Source organism: Callospermophilus lateralis, chromosome 7 (genome assembly GCF_048772815.1).
Source record: "Callospermophilus lateralis isolate mCalLat2 chromosome 7, mCalLat2.hap1, whole genome shotgun sequence".
Taxonomy (NCBI): Eukaryota; Metazoa; Chordata; class Mammalia; order Rodentia; family Sciuridae; genus Callospermophilus; species Callospermophilus lateralis.
The window spans coordinates 121,775,399-121,795,063 of NC_135311.1; the positions used below are offsets into that span (position 1 = coordinate 121,775,399).

The following is a 19,665-nucleotide window of genomic DNA, read 5'->3' on the forward strand; positions in this document are numbered from 1 at the left end:
AACTAAGTACCACTTAGCACAATTTCTCACACCTGGGGTATGTTTGATACAAAGATGATAATAAAACCATTAATCATGGAATTCATGCCAAGCCCTATTCTAGGTGCTGGAGACAGAGAAGTGAGTAAGAAAATTACCACCTTACTGTACTGTACACACGTAAACCTTACAATGTGCACATGAACCTTAAAAGAGGATAATTCAAGTGACAAGTATGAAAAATTAAGATTCAGTGGTGTGATGGATGACTGGAATGTGCGTGGGGAGGCAGAGTACTTTAGATGTGGTATCAAGGAATGGCCCCCACTGAGGTAATAGTTCAACTGAGACCTGGATGACCAGGAAGAGCCAACCAGTGGAAAATCAAGAAAAAATATTCCAGAAAAAGCAAAGAGCTAAACCAAAGATCTGGAGGTGAGAATGAGCTCAGTGTGTTTCAGGGGTGGTAACTAGACCCATGTGGCAGAAAGGAATTGAGAAAGACAACTACGGCAGGAAATGAGGCCCACAACACAAGGCAGGGTCTAGGTCATGTAGGACCATGAAGGTCATAAGGATGAGTTCAGGTTTTATTGTAAGAGTAATGGGAAACCCTCGGGAGTTTAAGACAGGGAATAACATTATGTGACTCAGAGATTAAGACGATTACTCTGGTTACCTATGGGAATGGAGTGTGGGGGAAAGAGTGAAACCAAGAACACTGGTCAGGAGGTTATTGTAGTGATTCAGGCTACAGATGATGGTGTCTTGGACAGGAAGGATAGTGTAAACAGGGAGAAAAGAGCAAACATGGCATATTTTTTTAACTAGAGCAAGTGGAGGTAGGGGAGTGTGCAGAGAAACAGACAACAATGAGCCTAGGTTTTTGGCCTGAGAAACTGGGTGGATTTTCTGAGATGGAGAGGAATGGGTTTTGAGGAAAACATCAAAGAGAACTCTTATACAAGGCAGGTCGGAACATGGCACAGCCACAGTGCCAAGTGCAAAGGCAGACTGGCAAGAGTGGCTAGCTCTGGAGCTGGAGGGAATGTGGGAGGGTTAGTAGAGGGGGGAATTGGAGTTGAGACACAGAGTGAAAGGAGTGGTTTGACCTTAAGTCTGTGCAGGGACAAAACGCTCATTTTCAAATTTACATATTTGTATCTCACAGCTGAGAAAACAGACTCAGAGAAGAAAAATTCATCTGCCCAAGATCTTACCATTAGAAAGTGATAAAACTAAGATCCTCATATTAAAACAAAAGTGTCCAATAGTGGAATTGTGTGTAGGAGGGTGGAATGTTGACTGTGAGACCTAAGACTGGAAAAGTGATAAAAAAAAAAAAAAAAGATTGGCCTTATTTTGCCAGTGTGGATGAGAAGCACATATTGCAGGCTGTCCATGGGCAAGTAGATGATCAACATTGTAATTTTGGAAATGCCTGGATATATGATAAGATGGGCCTGACTGGGTAACGCCTTATAACCCTAATTTATTCATTTGTTTATGTAAAAAGCACAGTGTGGGCATTGCAGATACAATGACAGGTAAAACCAGACACAATTCTTGTCTGAGTGGAAGAAATTAACAAAACAACCGTAGAAGCGGGCAAACAAGTATAGTACCTAAACCCCAAGAGGCAAGTACATAATATTGAAATCACTTAGGAACAAAGATTTGATCTATCAAGGTGTGAGGATGGCCTTAGGCTTTTTTTGAGCCTAAACAACTCAATTTTAAAAACTCCAGTTTGAAAACTCCAGTCTAATCAGGCACGCCTAACAGAGCCCTCCAGTATGGCCTCAGACAAGTTAGTTCCCCTCACCCTGATAAACAGAGTGAAGCCCCTGGCAGGCTACCCTCACCTAAGAGGGAAAGGTGAGAAGATCAGGGTGGAGACCACCAGACCAGATGTTTCTGACCTCAGGGTAAATGATGTCATGGAGAAATCCAATGGTAGCTGATAAGGATTGAAAGAGGGGTCAAAAGCCCCCAAATTATTATTTAGTATAAATAATAGAGTTAATGAACAGGGATTCAGCCAGACGAAACAAGGATGCACTTGAGCTGGAGAGCCTGATGAGGACCTGGTCTGACATCCCATCACTTGTCATCGTTTTTCCTGATCCTCTGTGTGATCCTCACAGCTCTCAAACTCTACTGCCTCATCTGGACCTTGGGGAGAGCCTCAACTTCTCCATATTACCCTCTCCTCAACCGGCCATCCACTCCACCCCAGGAGAAGCCTGCCTTGGTTCTGGAGCTGATCACCGTGGTCTGAGTGTGCATCTGCTGGACTTAAGACTTTTGATCTGACATTTGAACTTAGAATGCAGAGGGAATGTCTGTCATTAGCCTGTCATGATTAAGTATATTTACACTGCTTAAAAATTAATCTAGAATTGTTTGCTGTGAATTAACTAATCTAGAATTGTTTGCTGTGAATTAACTAATCTAGAATCGTTTGCTGTGCATTGATTATGTCTATTGCAGTACCTAGCATTAAGGATTGTCGTTTTCTTGATTAAGAACTTATAGAGAGTTAGCCAAACCCTAAAAAACAAATGCCGAATGTCTTCTCTGATATAAGGGGGGTGACTCAAAATGGGGTAGGAAGGAAGCGCATGAGAAGATTATCACTAAATAAGGAAGAGAGGTGGGAGGGAAAGGGAGGGAGAAGGGGAATTGCACAAAAGATGGAAGGAGACCCTCATCGTTATATAGAATACATGTATGACGAAGTGAGGAAAAAGAAAAAAAAAGAAGTGTGTCACATTAGATTGGATAGAGAGAAGTGATGGGAGCGGAGGGGAGGGGCAGGGAAAAGGAAGGACAGCAGAATAAGATACACATTATTATTGCTGTGGGTGTATATACGTGACTGCATGACCAACGTGATTCTGCAACCTGTACACTCAGAAAAATGAGAAATTATACCCCATCTGATTCAAATGTATAATTTGTCAAGTTCATTGTACTGTCATGTGTATCTAATTAAAACAAATAATTTTTTTTTTTTAAAAAAGAACCTATAGAGTGAAATTGTATTGAGTAATTTGAGTGAATAAAGCACTGAAAGGGGCAGAAGCATGGACATTCTTTATTTCTCCCTCTCCACTACATGCATCCCAATTTTGCCCCCTCGCACACAAGGGGACCAATTACACTTCCTTGCTGAGACCTGGGCATCCTGACCTCAGTTCTAGGCCACAATTTGTCGCGACCTCACTGTGAACTAGGACAAGTAAGTCCCTGCCTTTCAGAACCTGTTTCCCCATTTATGAAGAGGTACCAACAACCTTTCTTCCTACTCTTACAGTTTGAGGTTTTATCCAAAGCCCACAGATCTGTGCACCACCTCAAGGGTTCGAACTGGTACCGGCGTCTTGACACTAGCGATGTCAAGACGCCACCGCCTCTACCCTCCAGGAGGCCTCAGTTAGTTCCCCAGTAGTCAAGGCATCCTAGGGCGGGAACTTGAGAAGGACAGCAACTACGCCACTATCATGCGTCCAATTTGCCAGGTTATAACATGGCCACCGCAGCAACACCCAACCCAGGCTTCTCACTAAATATCCTGACCTGGTCAGCCCTGGGACCTAGTTCTGGACAGGAAAAGGAGAAGCAAGCGCGCCGGCACAACCCTCAGAACCTCCGAAACCTTCTACTAGTCTTTTAGAATTTCTGGTAAATCGAAGAAGCACCCGCCCACCGCTCTGTAGCGTCACTTCCGTCGGCCGACTTTGCCTAAGATTGACAATCCGACTGTCCATTCAGATACGGCTTCTCCCCCAGACCCAGCGAGGGGTGGCTTTGAGGGCAAGAAGCCCCGCCTATCATCAACGTATCACGTCAGAGTCGCCATGGCCAGCTATCCGTATGGGCAGGTGAGTGTGCTAGGGGCCCACGAATGCAGGTAGAGGCCTAGCCCCGCTCAGCCCAGTCCCGGCCCCTGGACTCTTCTTTCTCCCGGCGTTGTTTGCGCCTCCTCACGTTGAGGTTCGCTTCAGCGAGGCCTCGCGCGAGGGAGAAAGAAAAAGGGACTGTCGGTCGCACCCGGCTCACGTCACACACCCTGCTCAAGTCGCGTCCCGCCCCATCTGACGCCTCGATTGGGATGATTTGGGAAACTTCAGACCCTACAGATTCAGGCTGGACCCCACAAATCCGGTCTGGGCCCGTCCTGGACTCCACACCCTCCCAAGGCTCCCGTGGACGCCTGGGCGGGGTCTTCCGTGCTGATAAGGTGTTTAGCGCTCTGGTTCCTTCGATGTCATTAGGGAGTCGGATAAGAAATACAGATTTTCCTACTCACGTACTGCTTCAGAATAATCAGGAGAAATTGTAGTGGTACCAAGATCCTCAACTGAGCTGATTTGATCACTGACATAGCTCAACGTCTCCATTTCACACTTAGGAAAAGTGAAAACCAGAGAAGACACAGTTTATCTGAAGTCACCAAGTACTTAGGCAGCAGAGCCAACGACAGAACCTGGGCTGTCTACAAACGCCTCTTCCTTACTTGCCAATTTATTTCAAACCAGCCAAGAACACCATAATATGATTCTGTGGCCAAAATGCTTTGTTAGGTGGTAGGATGTTGATAGGGTAGTTTAGAGGGTCCTTCTCTAAATTAGGGCCAAATAATAGGATCTTTCTCAGAGCAGTTTTGAAAAGAATGAGGTGATGCTTTTACAGCATTTGGCACAAAGCAAGGTGTAACATGTTGCCTTTTAGAGTTTTGATTTTTACTAGACTTTTTTTTTTTAAGAGAGAATTTTTAATATTTATTTTTTTAGTTTTCGGGGGACACAACATCTTTGTTTGTATGTGGTGCTGAGGATCGAACCTGGGCTGCATGCATGCCAGGCGAGAGCGCTATCGCTTGAGCCACATCCCCAGCCCTTTTACTAGACTTTTAATATGGTCATTTCCTGGAGGCCCTCAAAACAGCCCCCTCATTTTACAGAGGAGGAAACAATCTCAGGAGGAGTTCTAAGTTGTCCAAAATCATGTAGTACTTTAGGAGATAAATTTCATGCAGGAAAAATTGGAAAACAAGATCAAATGTGATATTACTAAACTCAACTGACACGCCAGAAAATGTAGCAAGAATCACTCCAGAAGGTGCATTCCTGTATCCAGTTTACAGGGCATTTGGACTTCCATTACACCTATCATGAAGGCCCAAGTATCATACAGAGATTGTTACCCCCAATTTACCACTGAGGAACAAACCCAGAGAGGTTAAGTGGCTTAGATGTCACACATAGCAAATAAAGGTGACACCAGGGCTAAAACTTAGAATTCTTTAGAGAGACCAGCATGGGCTGGGTTAGGAGGAATTGTATCATAGCAGTGTTTCTCAAACCCCTTTCCATTTGCTGAGTCTGAGATGTTAATAGTTATTGTTAATAGAGGAGAATTCTGTGGTCAAAAATTTTGGGAAATACTATGTCAAGCAGAATAGATTTATTCATTATAGGACAGATTAGAATTCTTAATTTGCTAATGTACATTGTAACTCTTCCAGAAATAAATAGAATATGTATTTTATATCAGTCATTTTTGTGATATTAGCATTCCTGAGAAATGCAATTTTGGAAAACATTGCCATAGTACATTGTTTCTCAGTGGCTGGTCTGCCCTGGAGTCATCTAACAGCTTGTTAAAATAACCTATCTACACGTTACTGAGCTTTGGGGATGAGTTGTATGCATCCTAGAAAACTGGCTCAAGACATCAGGTCAGACACAACTGGACTAGAATCCTAACTCTGTCACTTAATGGTTATGTGTCCTGGGACAAACCATATAAGGGCCCCTAAATCTTAGTTTCCTCACATGTAGGATGGGAGAAATAATATCTGTATAAAGGACTGAAATGAGGAAGAAATGCAGCAAAGCCTACAAGGAATTTGGCACATTGCTTATACATGCTGGTGTGTGGTGGCAGCTTTTGCTTCTGTATTCTGTTACAGTGTCATGTTGCCTGGACTTATGCTTGGAGAGAAATGTCAAAAAGGAATGCAGGGAGAAAAGGGTTCTGGAATAGAAGAAATGGTGCTTTTCCCCCCTCCACTCCACTTTACCTGCTGACTTGTCCCAAGTATTCTAAGAAAGAAAACTGGTTCAAGTCATCCAGAGGTTTGGTCACTGCTGCCTCTTCCAACCTGCTACATGGTCCTGGAGGATTCCCACCCACTGCTAGGAGTCACAATTCCTGTAATTTTCCATTGCCTTCAGCCCAGGGTACTTGAGCATGGACTGATTTTGGAGTAGTAAACTTTGCTCTTTTTTTTTTTTTTTTCATTTCTGAATAGTTTAATTTTTTTTTTTTTATTGGTATAAACTTTGCTCTTGTAGGAGAACCAGCTTGAAGGATTTCTTAAGAGCTTGATCTCTGAGGCCAGAGAGATTTGATTTCAAATCTCTGAAATTTTTTTGCAGAAGATTGTTGCAAAGGTCTGAAGTTTGGTTTCCCCTCTTTCGAAAAGAAATCATAACAGTATCTACCTCAGAATTCTCATAAAGATTAAACGTGATGATCCATATCAATTCTGGTATGGTGTTTGGTATGTAGTAAATATTAAGTGGAAGAGGTATGTAGATAGGTTGATTATAGAATCAGTATGATAAGTATTAAATGGGAATAAGTGTAAGGTACTAGGATAGCAGGATACCTTAGTTTAGGGGTGCAAGAAGACTTTTCTGGGAAAACATTGCCATTGTTTCTCAGTGGCTGGTCTGCATCAGAGCCATTTGACAGCTTGTTAAAAGAACACACTTTTAGGGCCCACCTCAGACCTGTTTTTTACCCAGCAATCTGTGTGTTACTAAGCTTTGGGGATAATCCAAAAACTGAATCACCAGTAGGAGTTAGCTAGGTGAAGAAGGAAATTATATTCTAGTAGAGGAAATAAGTTCACAAAAACCAGGAAGCAAGTAGTCCCAGTATTTGGGGAGAAGTTTAAGATCAGTCTAGCTGGCCATGGTGGGGCCCACCTTTCATCTCAACTGCTTAAAAGGCTGAGGCAAGAGGATCGTCTGAGCCCAGGAGTTCAAGACCAGATTGGGCAACATAGCAAGACCGTGTCTTGAAAAAAGAAAGAGAGAGAGAGAGAGGGAGGGAGGGAGGGAGGAAAGAAAGAAAGAGAAGAAAAGAAAAGAAATGCAGTCTAGTAGTAATTGTGACAGGGAAAGGGGCAAGAAATAAGACCAGAAAGATAAGCAAGGGCCAGATCCCTTGTATGCCTTTTGGAGAGAGTGAATTTATTCTAAGGGTAGCAGGGGAGCTCATTTGTCCTTCGGGACTCTTACTGTGGAACACCATGAGAATGGAGAGACTGAGGCAGTTTGAAACCACTGAGGTAATCTGGGCTAAAAAGAACAGTGACCTGGTAAGGTTGATTTGAGGTGCGTTCAAGAGGTAGAGTTGATAAAACTTGGTGTTTAATTGACGAGGGGAAGAAAGAGAAGGTACCCCAGAGGGTACTAGGGCTTTAGGTTTAGGTGACTGAGGTAGATAGCAGGAAATGGGAAACAGAGGAAGGCATAGTTTTGGCAGGAAGCTCAGGAAGCCTTTGGATATGTGGGTCTGCAGCTCAGGGGAGATGAAGCTGGAAAGAAAGATTTTGGAGTGTCAGCACAGAGGTGGTCTTGGCACAGTTCTTGGCTCATTTTTCTTTGTTTGCGTGTTTCTGTCCTTTAAATATTTTAGGAAGCTCTGCTGGTGAGTTTGGGCACCTTATGTCTTGTGATCATTCAACCCCTGATTTGGGCTTCTGGCCACTCCAGTAGACACTTGACGGGAAGCTCCAGGGCACAGGCTTCTCTTTCAGTGCAGCCTCCTTCCTTCCTCAGCAGGACTCAGCAGGGATCAGCCTTTGATACTTCTGGGCCTCAGAAGGGTCTTGCAGGTAGAAGAATGAGCCTTTGGAGCTAAAAATGGGGGAAAAAACCCATGCAGGACTTTCTGAGTGGGTTATTTGGGGGCGGGGCGTGAGCTCTTTATCACTAGCAGGAGTGCAAATAGAGATTCCAGTGGTGCTGCAGAGACTGTGTTATCAACTGAGAGGTTAGACTGAAGGATCTGTGGGATTTCTTCCAATATGTGACTTTCAAACTAGACCTTGGTGCTGGAGTGAAAAAAGAATATGAGATTCCTCTGAGACTCCCTGATTTCTGGGCCTGAAGGCTCTGAAAGATCACCTACTCCAGTCTTTCCCCTCTGAGCCTGTCCACTGTAGAAAGCCATCGTATTTGACACAGGCATTTTACACAATCTGTGGTACAGGAACATGTCAGGCACCCCTTCATGCAGACACTGTTTAAAATCCCAACTTGCCCATTCTAGCTTCGTGATCTTGGGCACATTGTTAAACTCTGCTCCTTAATTTTCTCATCTCTGAAATGGGAATAATAGTACTTAACCTTATAGAACTGAAAATCAATGAAAGTTGATTGAACTGGAAGCACCTAGCAGAGCTTTAATAATTGTGTCCCCCCCACACAAGCCCCTAATATATCAAATGTAGCTTATTTGCAATTAGCTAAAGACCTAGAGATGCTTTTTTGGTGATACTTTGGAAACCATGGTTACTGAACGAACTCCTCCTGCCTTTTTTCTCCCCTCTTTCACAATCTTATATTTATTATTTTGAAATCCTTTTGGAAAAACTCTCAAAGAGTTGGCAGCACCGAGTAGTATAAAAGAATGTGGAGTCAGGGGCTCTGTTTTTCATTTCTTGTTCAGACATTTACAAAGAACTCAGTGACCCTGGGAAAGCACACTTCCTCTCATCCTGGATTGTGTATCATCAGTTGGTGGCTCTACTTCCGTCATCTGTGCAAGCTAGAAACCTGAGTCATTCTAAACACTTCCCTCTCCTCACTCCCCCTCCATCTCTTGCCTAATCTAATTAGTTGTCAAGTCATGTCTAGTCTATCTCTGAAATAGCTTCAGAATCCATCCTGGTCTCCTTGTTCCCAATTCTCTGTCTGGTTCAGGTCCTGCCTGCCCAGTACCTGGGCCCCTGCCTCCCCCACTAGCTCACGTCCACATCTCTGCTGGTTCTCTAAACAGGGCTCTGCTCTCATTACTCCCCTACTGGAAACCCTTCTGTGGTGCTGTTTTCTTCAGCATAAAGCCCAAACACTTTAGAGTGGTGGTCATTTGTTCATATATTTATGAAGGTTTGAAGGTGTCAGGCACTGTGCTGGACCCTGGGGTACCTTGATGAATGAGGCCCAGTGTTTGTCCCTAGGGAACTTATTGTTGGGTGGAGAGATGCTAAATAGATAGAAAGTACTCTTTGGCACCAAAGGCATCCACTGACTGAAGGGCGGGCGGGAGAGATGCTTGGTCAGGGAGTGTGTCAAGGGCCTTTCTCAATTCACACTGGTTTCTTCCCACCTCTACACCTCTGCTCTTCAGCCTGTTCTCTGACTACACTGTGCTTGCTTATGTAAGTCTGTGCTTTATCTTTCTTTAGCCTTCTGTCTGGAGCGTCCTTCACCATCTTCCTCTTGGGGGAATGCCCATGCATCCTTCAAGGACCAACTCCAATGCCACTGCTGCCTCGGCTAAGAAGCCCTCCTTGACTCACTTCATGCATCATTCATAAGATTGCTTATTTATTAATTCAGCAAACAAAGTAAATTCCTTCATATCATGTAAGAAGAATTTGCTGACACCGGTCGGATCATATCATAATTATCTTTGGGCTACTCAAAGGCAGGGTCCCATTTAGTTTTGTGCCCTCAGGCCAAGCACAGAGTCTGGTACAATGTTGCTCTAAAATGCTTACTGAATGAAGTCATTTAACAGCTCTGTACCTCAGTTTCTTTATTTGAGAAATAGGCCTCCTGACATCTTCTCAGGGGATTGTTGGTGATATTCTGCCAATAGTGTTTGAATATGTATAATGCAAGAAGAGGATTTAGTTATTCTCAGACTGTCCCAGACACACAGGTCTCTGTCTGGAGTGTGGTAGCTGGGAGGGCAGAAGAACTGCCTGGGTGCACCTGCTTTGTGGTCCTGGGGATGTGTCCCAGGTGGGAGGGCTGGGCCTCGGATTCCTTGGCCAGGACAGCTCATGGCTTTGCAGCAGCAACTTCCTGGCATGGTGTTCAGCCTGTCCTTTGGGTATGCCCAGATACCGCAGAGTTCCCCCCCACCTCCATCTTACTCTGGGGTACTGTTGCTTAAGGGAAGAGCACTGTAGCTGGAGGTGGTGGGAGTCTTCAGGTGCAGATTGGTGGGAGTGGTTTGGCACCACCTGTGCCTTCAATTCAGAGAATGGCTTGGGAAAGTTCCTTCCTCTCTCCAGGCCCAGAGGGTTAGGTTACATGACTGGCCTGTAGTGTACCTCTCTTGTCACACCTCTCAACCCCCTTGGGAATCTTGGTTTTTTTCCATGGTACTGGCAGTTTGATGGGGATTGAACCTGAGGGTGCTCTACCACTGTGCTAGATTCCCTTTTAATTTTTTAAAAATTTTTTTCAGTTGTAGATGGACACATATCTTTATTTTTACATGGTGCTCAGGATCGAACCCAGGGCCTCACGAACCCAGGGCCTCATGCATGCGAGGCAAGCACTCTGCCGTTGAGCTATAACCCCAGCCCTCCCTTTTAATTTTTAAATTTTGAGATAAGTTCTGTTAACTTGCCCTGGCTGGCCCCAAGCTTGCCATCCTCCTCCTTCAGCTTAGTTATTGGGATTCCAGTGTGTGCCACCATGCCCAGCTTTGTTCATTCTTTTAGTCCAAGCTCAGATGCCACTTTCCTGTGGAAACCATCCCTGATTTTACCCTCTTTCCTTTGAAGTCCCATGTCACTGTGGCTTATGTGTGCATGTTAAACACCTATTATGCTAGTCTGTTAGGCGTTGTGGAGTATCTGCCTGCCTGTCTGTTAACTACAAGCTCCTTCAGAATGTCCATTCTCCTTTAAATCCCACAGGGTTTACCTTTGCTGACAATAATAATTCATATAATAATAATACAGCAAGGATTTATTGATCATTTGCCTTATGGCAGGCACTGTTGTAAGAACTGTTTATTTCCATTAGTGGTTTTAGGACTCTTTTGAGTTACTCTGAGGCTTCTCAGTCCTCTCAAAATCTAGGCAGGGAGTCCCATGTGACCAAGGATCTGGAACCCCACCTGGCTACAGCCAAAGCAACTTTCTTTGATCAATTGTATTTATTTTATGTCATCAAAAGATTGTTTAGGGCTGGGGATGTGGCTCAAGCAGTAGCGCACTCGCCTGGCATGCGTGCGGCCCGGGTTCGACCCTCAGCACCACATACAAACAAAGATGTTGTGCCTGCCGAAAAACTAAAAAAAAAAAATATTAAAAAAATTCTCTCTTACTCTCTCTCTCCACTCTCTCTTAAAAAAAAAAAAAAAAAAAAAAAAAGATTGTTTAGCTGGACTGGGGATGTGGCTCAAGCGGTAGTGCGCTCGCCTGGCATGCGTGCGGCCCGGGTTCGATCCTCAGCACCATATACAAACAAAAAGATGTTGTGTCCGCCGAAAACTAAAAATAAATATTTAAAAAAAAAGGATTGTTTAGCTCAAAATTAAATTAATAGAACTTTGCTGTGTTTAATTCTTGTAATTCAAGGCATAACCATTGAAGAAAGGATTTATCATATTTTATTTGTAAAGAGCAGGTTCAGAGAGATTAAGCCACTGGCCCATAGTCATGAACTCAGCTGGTGAGAAAAGAGTTTTGAATCTGACTCCACTGTCTGTGAGAGTCTTGCTGCCAGCCATGGCAGCCTCCAGGAGGAAGCTCCCACAGTGCAGATGGGGAAGGTGGCAGTGCCTGTGTCTTGCCTTCCCCTGTGAAGCCTCCCTTGGGCAAGCAAGCCCCTTTTTAGAGGAAGTATGAGTTTGACCTTAGCCTTGAGGGTAATTGAGAAGCTGTCAACACAATAAAAAGAGAAAGCCATAGTTTTCAGTGCTAGGACCCTGGGGTACCTACAAGTTGATCTAGCATACTTCTAGAACCTGTACCAAGCTGGGCACAGTGGCATGTGCCTGTAATACCAGCAACTCACAAGTTCAAGGCCAGCCTTGGCAACTTAGCAAGACCCTGTCTCAAAACAAAAAATAAAAATAAAAAGAACTGGCGATGTGGCTCAGAGGTAGAGTGTCCCTGGGTACCACACACACATAAAAGAACCTGTACCGTTCTCAGATTCTCAGCTGGGCCAGCTCTCCTCTGTGTCCTTGAGCTCAGCTGGTCTGCAGATAGGTTAGGGCTGTGCTTTGCCAGGCTCTGTGCTGGCCATTTAGGGACATGCAGCAGAACACTCTGAGCCTCAAGAATCCCTGGATAGAAGCATGCAGAGATGGACAAGAGAGTGTAATGTCCCCTTGTATTCTCTAATGCCCTGACTTTTGAGCCAGGAGACCTGGGTTCTGGGCCCAGCTCCTCCACACATTGGTATGTGACCTCCCTGGACTTGAGTTGCCTCCTCTGTAGATAGAGATATTATTAATAGTTAACGTGTATCAAGTGCTTACTCTGTGTCAGGCCCTATGTCATGGCCCTTCACATGACTGGGCTCGTTTCATTCATGTGGCAACCCAAGATAGGCTCTATTATTATTTCCATTTTACAGTAGAAGATCCTGAGGGTTAGGGTAAGTCATTAGTGACAGAACCTGAATTTGAACTGAACTTTTTTTTTTTTTTTTTTTTTACCATTGGGCCATATTGCCTTAGGAATAGTGTCTCCCTGCCTGCCTCAGAGTTATGAGTGAGGACAGGAAAATGTTCTTGCATCTTGAGCTGGTAAAGCTTAAGGAAGACATGCTGTGGGTATATCCATACTGTGGCTACATCACTGGTGACTGATGAGGTTCACAGCTGTGTGGCAGAGTCTGCATTTGTGCTGTGAGTTCTGCAGATAGACGTGGAGGTACTACAGGATGAATACTTGGGATCCCATTTGATTCATTTGCCTGCTTTTTCATACATTAAGTATTTACTGAGCCTCCTTTGTGTACTGGTTGCTGGAGATAAAGTGGCAAACCAGACATGATCCCAGCCCTTGTAAAGCACCTTGTTGTGTAAGAAAGGGGAGTCAGGAGGGCAGGATTCCAGCCCTGACTCTGCAGACATTGGTGGTATGACCTGGGGTAACTTATCCCTTCTGTAGAAGCCTCAGGTTGCCCATCAAGCAAGGGGACTATAATTCCAACCCTGCCTGTAGAACCATTTGAAAGAACTGCAGTGGGATCAGCTATGGAGTGCCATACTGTGGCTAGTTTCTAGTTTATCATTCTGACTGATATCTTGTTTTTCCTGCAGGGCTGCCCAGGAGCTACAGGACAGGCACCTGGAGCCCCTCCGGGTAGCTACTACCCTGGACCCCCACATGGTGGAGGGCAGTATGGCAGCGGAGGTTATGGGGGTCCTGCCCCTGGAGGGCCTTATGGACCACCAGCTGGTGGAGGGCCCTATGGATACCCCAATTCTGGGGGGCTCCCCCCTGGAACCCCAGGAGGACCATATGGTGGTGCCGCCCCAGGTGGCCCCTATAGTCAGCCACCTCCAAGTTCCTATGGTGCCCAGCAGCCTGGGCCTTATGGACAGGGTAAGTAGGATCTTAGGTTCTGGGTGCCTCTACTCAGCTTCTGAGTCCCATCCTGTCCTTCATGTACGGGTGTACAGGCACCCTGGTCTCTGGCACCCGAGCATCTTGCTTCCAGCTTCAGCCTGCATCAGCAGAATGAGAAGATGTCAGCTAACTTGGCTATGGGAAATCTCCTCAGCTCACAACAAGCAGTAATTTCTATTGCTTACTCACGCTTATTTACTCTTGCTCATGTGTCAGCAGCTGCAGGTTGGCAGCTGAGTTTCTGCTCCATGTGTCTTTTCACTCTGGGATCCAGGCTGAAGGAGCATCCCCTATTTGGAAAATAGGCAGAGAAAAGGATCAGGAAGCTAGCAGGGATGGACAAAGGCTTTTTAAATTTCTGCTCTGAAGTACCCTATGTGTTATCTATTCACATTGTTTTGGCCAAAGCACAGCTCCTGGCCAAGCCTGATAGCAATAGGATGGGAATGGATGCTTCTGCCGTGGAGGGGTTCTGCAAGTTGCCAGGCAGTGGGAGAACATGTACAGTGCTTTTATAAGGAGGAGGAAATCAGCAAACAGTTGGAGGCAGTAATGTAGTGTACCAGGGGACACGCCCATCTTGTGTGAGGGAGACTGATCACTATTTATAGAAAGGTAAGATGGCTTAATTGTTGAAAGCTTGTCTTTTGAATACTGACTGACCTGACCAAACTACTTCTTTGAGCCTCATTGCCCATACCTGTAAAATGGGGCAATGCCACTGCCTCATGGAGTTGTTCACATGGATTTAATGAGAATATACAAGTAATGGCACAGTGTCCATGCCATGGGAGGGGCTTCATTAAATAATATTCTCTGAGAGGACTCGTTCTAAGGCATTCTCAGCAAAGAAGAATGTGGCATTTAATGTGATAGCAGATATGGCATGGACCTTGCTTTTAAAAAATGCTGAGGCTGGGCTGGGGCTGTACCTCAGTGGTAGAGTGCTTGCCTAGCATGTGTGAGGCACTGGGTTTGAATCTCAGCACCATATATAAATAAAATAAAGATCCATCAACAACTAAAAAATATAAAAAAAAAATGCTGAGGCAAGACAGGAGCATGAGATAAGGGAAACAAAAAGCAGAGAGACTGGAGATACGGTACTGGACAGGAGAGGGACAGAGACTTGGAGATTCAGTGGAGGCAGAGCCTTGGATGGGGACTACAGCCTCCATGAAGATTTCTGAACAGTCTCAGACAGAAGGCCAGGGAAAGTGGGTACCAGTGCCCTGCTTCCTCTCTAAGCCCATTTCAGTTAGCTCCTTGACAGAATGATTGTTCCTGAGAGACCAAGCCACCAGCAAGGCAGCCTGGAATGCTTGGGAAGGGCCTCCAGGGAGTGTCCTGCTGGGAAGCAGGCAACGTGTGAGTTTACATGCACAGGCAGGTGGTCCAGGGGGAGCTGCTTGAACCTCAGGGGTTCTGAGCAGTGCCAGCCAGTGGCATTTATCTTCTTAAAGCCCAGAGTGTCTGGTCATTTGCTTTCAGCTCAGCAACTTCACCACAGATTTCCACACTTTTAAAAAATCCTGTCTCTGAGCCCATAGGAAATGAGCCCCAGCCCTGAGACATCCTCCAGGGCCTGAGGCTCGTGTTAATCCCTAGGGCTAGAGAGGAGGGATGGGCCTTGGACTCTGCCATTCACCCTCTGCTGCTTACTCTCTTGCCAGTGCCACCTCCTCTCCTCTTCAGTGTAGCCAGCCCATAAAGCAAGACCCAGACATCATCTGCATTGGAGTGTCCTGGAAGGACCATGTCTGGTGTTAGAGCACCACTGTTTTGGAAGACAGATTTGACCCTTAGCCGTGCCACTCTGCTCCCAGGAGGATCTTAAAGGGCCTTTCCAGCCTCCTAATCTGTCATCAACCCTTCCTTCCCATAAACCGAGACCCCTTGGAATGCTCTTAACACACCTGTGCCTTTGCCACCTGCTCTTTTTTCTCCCCGCCTCACTCCTTATCATCCTCTCAGACCCAGCTGGAGTATTCCTTCCTTAGTGACAATGTCTCTGATGGCTCGCATTCCAGTCCCTTTGCTAAGGAACCTTACTTTGCTGTTATCTCATTTAATCATCACAATATCCTTGGGAAGTGGGTTCATTTTAGAAATGGGGAAATCAGTACTCAGAAAGTTACACATTTCACCTGAAGTCACACAGACTAGTAAGGCTAGTAATGATGAGAGCCAGGATTTGATCATAAAGCCTGAGCTCCATGACACACACAGCACGGTAAACATGGGTTGTAGAAACTCTCTTTCTGGGGAATGTGAATCTCACTCCCCACTAACACTGCCTGGATTTTATCCAAGGAGTTGAGACCAGCCCCTCAGTCAGGCAAATCTTTTCCCCTCTGGCCTCGCCTTCTGGACTGGGCACTGGTTTCCATCCTTCACAACTACCCATGATCCTTTCACATGTACAGGAGCCTCTTTTCTGGCTAATTAGTATTAAGTTTTTTTCTAAGATGGATAGACTTCTTTGCTTCTCCTCTTTCATCTATCGCTGATCCCTCAGCTTACCTTCCCCAGAGAATTCTTGACATGCTCCAAGGGGACAGGAAACAAACAAAGAAGTGACTGGGGCACTATACAGAAGTCTAAAGTACTCTTGGGGTAGAAAGCAATTGCAAATACTTTGAGTCTACCTTGAGGCCTTTTCCACAAGAGTAAGAATTTCAGCTTGATGGGGGAGGTGTGGGTAGGAAAGGAGACAGGGAGGCACTGAGGCTGGCCCTGCCCAGCATTTCAACAGATTGGCCTAGAGGCCTGGGTCTGACTTCCCTGGTTCACACCCTTTTCCCAGGTGGTATCCCACCCAATGTGGATCCTGAGGCCTACTCCTGGTTCCAGTCAGTGGATTCAGATCACAGTGGCTACATCTCCAAGAAGGAGCTAAAGCAGGCCCTGGTCAACTCCAACTGGTCTTCATTCAATGACGAGACATGCCTCATGATGATAAGTGAGTCCCAGCCCTTCCTCGTGGGATTGAGCTGGTGCACAGCCACTGACAGATGACAGTAGGTGGGTGGATGGTCACTTGGGAGAAATTCTTTGGCCAGGGAAAATTTCAGGGATAAAGTGGGGTTCAAGGTGATTTCCCCTAAATTGAGAGCTGTTTCTCTCTAGTCTAATAAGTCATAGGCTGATTTGGTTTCCCATTCTGCAGATGGGCACTCCCCCCCCCCCCGGCAGGAAACAGCTGGGTGGGGGGCTCAGCATAGATCAAGTTCTTGGGGCTCAGCCCTCAACCCTGCAGAGAAAATGAAGTTCTGAGTGGAGTGGGGCTGAGGCAACCAGGGAAGAGGCTTTTTTAGCCCTTGATGTTCGTGTCTCAGACCTGCAGTCCTGTGGAGTCTTCTGCTGCAGCCTGGGAAAGGGGCTGCTTCAATGGTAACCTTGGCCATCCTTTGCCTTCTCCCCCTCAGACATGTTTGACAAGACCAAGTCAGGCCGCATTGACATCTATGGTTTCTCAGCGCTGTGGAAATTCATCCAGCAGTGGAAGAACCTCTTCCAGCAGTATGACCGGGACCACTCAGGTTCCATCAGCTACACAGAGCTGCAGCAAGGTGAGGCCCATGCAAGGGCATGGTGGGCAGGGCAGAGCTGGACTCTTCTCTTTAGTTCCTAAAACAGAACATGTGTCCTTTCATGTGTCTACCCGTACCACAAAATGCTGTCCTAGTGCAGGCCCACTCTTGGAGACTAGTCTGTGTGGCTCTTCCCTCTAGTTCCCAGCATATAGAATGGAAAGAGCCCTGAACAGGGTCTCAGAAAGCAGGGTTCTGCTGCCACCTCTGCAGAGGCTGTTTCCTTTTTGTCTCCAGGACCCATAGCACTCTAAAATTGCAGTTGAGCCAGGTTTGGTTGTGCACACCTGTAGTCTCAGTGACTCAGGGGGCTGAGGCAAGAGAATTGCAAGTTTGAGGCCAGCCTTACCAATTTTAACAGGACCCTGTCTCAAAAATTAAAAAGGACTAGTAGCTCCCTGGCTAGGCACTCCTGGGTTCAATCCCTGGCACAGGGTGGGTACGGAGGTGGAGTGGAGTAAAAGTTGAAGCTGAGTAAGATGACCTAAGAGCACAACTCCAAGTCTGGTTCTGATCCAACGCTGGGTCCACAGCCTGCCATCTGAGCCCAGACCAGTAGGTAGGAGGACAGGTAGCTTGTGTGGTTAGCTGCCTGTTAGAATGGGGCTAGCTATTGGTGGGGAGCTTCCTCACCTAGGAGAGGGGAAAAACTACAGAGAATCTGGTCCTTTGCCCTGGCCATGGGTTTCAGTCAGACTAAACAGGTGTGTGGTTGGTGAGAACCACTTCTGCCCCTGGCAAGAGGGAGGGAAGGATCAGTACTGGCACTACTCTTGCCAGCTTCTCTAAGGGAGATTTGGAGAAAGAGGGATGGGGGCCTTCCAGCTAAGGGGAACCTCCAGATAGAGCCCCTCTTGTGCGCCTGACCACCTGAACAGACCTGCGGGACTTCTCTGGCCTCCTCGTGCTTCCATGCCTGTATCCTAGAAGTCCCCTGCTCCATGTGCTCCAGTGCTGCTGGTCAGTGGAGTTGTTCACAGCAGGTTTTTGTGTGTCTGCTTTGTGTGCCCCTCCTCTCCAGCTCTGTCCCAAATGGGCTACAACCTGAGCCCCCAGTTCACCCAGCTCCTGGTCTCCCGCTACTGCCCACGCTCTGCCAGTCCCGCCATGCAGCTCGACCGCTTCATTCAGGTGTGCACCCAGCTGCAGGTGTTGACCGAGGCCTTCCGAGAGAAGGACACCGCGGTGCAGGGCAACATTCGGCTCAGCTTCGAGGACTTCGTCACCATGACAGCTTCTCGGATGCTATGACCCAGCCTATCTGTATAGGTGGAGCACACCAAGGACCTTTCCTAGCTCCTTAGAGTGGGAGAAGCATGTGGGCCTCTCTTCTTTTCTTTCCCCTCCTAAAAAAATTCTCCCTAGCTTGATGCAGTACTGTTCCCAAAGAGGGTTGAGGATTCTGCATCAGAGCCACCAAATAATGGATCCCTGGACTGTGGCCATACAGGTAGGAAGGAGCCTGACCTAGGAGAGGACTGGAAATTGAGTGTCCTGACAGACCTGAGCAGTCGGCTGTGCCTCTTGCCCTTAGCTTCCCGCTCTGTGCACTGACACCAGTGATAAATGTTCTTCAGCCTCTTACCGTTAGTATCTGCCTTCCCTCAGCGGCTGTCCTGTCAAATGAGCCCAGCTTCTCCAAAATGGAATTAGACCAAGCTTGAGAGAGATTTGCCTGTGGGACCAGTGGTTTGGATTCCTGCTCATTCACATCCACAAGTCCTTGTGTGTTAACTTCTAACTGGGGGCTGTCCCTGCTCAGGGAGCTGGGACAGTCTGCCCTCTGGGTATCTCAGCCAGGCTACTGCCCTCCAAAGCTTGGACCCTTCAATTGCCTGCCATATGTCACCTCCCACCGCCAATGCTGGTTTTTTTGGGTTTTTTTTTTTTTTTTTTTTTTTTTTTTAATGTGTGAGTTAACATATGGGGCCAAAAGTCCAGTGAAACTGTAAGCTTCAATAAAAGAATGAAATTCTGTAGTCCCATGCTTTCCTCCATGACTTCCCAGCCACCAGTTCCTACTCATCTACCCACTTATTTTATTCTTTCATTCAGCAGATATTTAAGTCCATACTGTCTACCTAGCCATGCAGAAAGAAGCAGCCTGGGGGTTGAGACTGACAGGGCTCCCCTCACTTGTCAGGGTGAACCTGCGGTGTTGGGTGGCTCCTGGGCCCTGTCAGGTGTACTTCCATACAGCTGAGGGTCAGCCCGCGAGTCTATTTCGTGGAAGTTGTAGGGCTGGCCTTTGGTGCTGGAAGCAGCCACCCCAAACGTTGTACAGCATGGCCTTTTTATTATCTCAGGCATGAGTTTTATTTTCCAGACAAACTCCATTTATGAAGTCATAACTTCTCTCCTTTTTTATTAAGTACAGACGTCTGTACCTGCCAGTTGGATCTCTAGATCAGCATGACACCCAGACTGCATTGGGTGTCTGTAATGAACTGACAGAAT

At 46.3% G+C, this 19,665-nt stretch overlaps 1 protein-coding gene across 1 annotated transcript; it reads left to right on the forward strand.

Moving 5' to 3' along the window:
• Window positions 1–3,816: 3,816 nt before the first annotated feature.
• Window positions 3,817–19,187, forward strand: Pef1 (penta-EF-hand domain containing 1). Its single transcript, XM_076863057.2, has 5 exons — window positions 3,817–3,866; window positions 13,306–13,591; window positions 16,422–16,577; window positions 17,044–17,187; window positions 18,230–19,187. The coding sequence occupies exons 1-5, from the start codon at window positions 3,843–3,845 to the stop codon at window positions 18,457–18,459; spliced, it is 840 nt and encodes a 279-aa protein (XP_076719172.2). The 5' UTR covers window positions 3,817–3,842; the 3' UTR covers window positions 18,460–19,187.
• The last annotated feature ends 478 nt before the right edge of the window (window positions 19,188–19,665 follow it).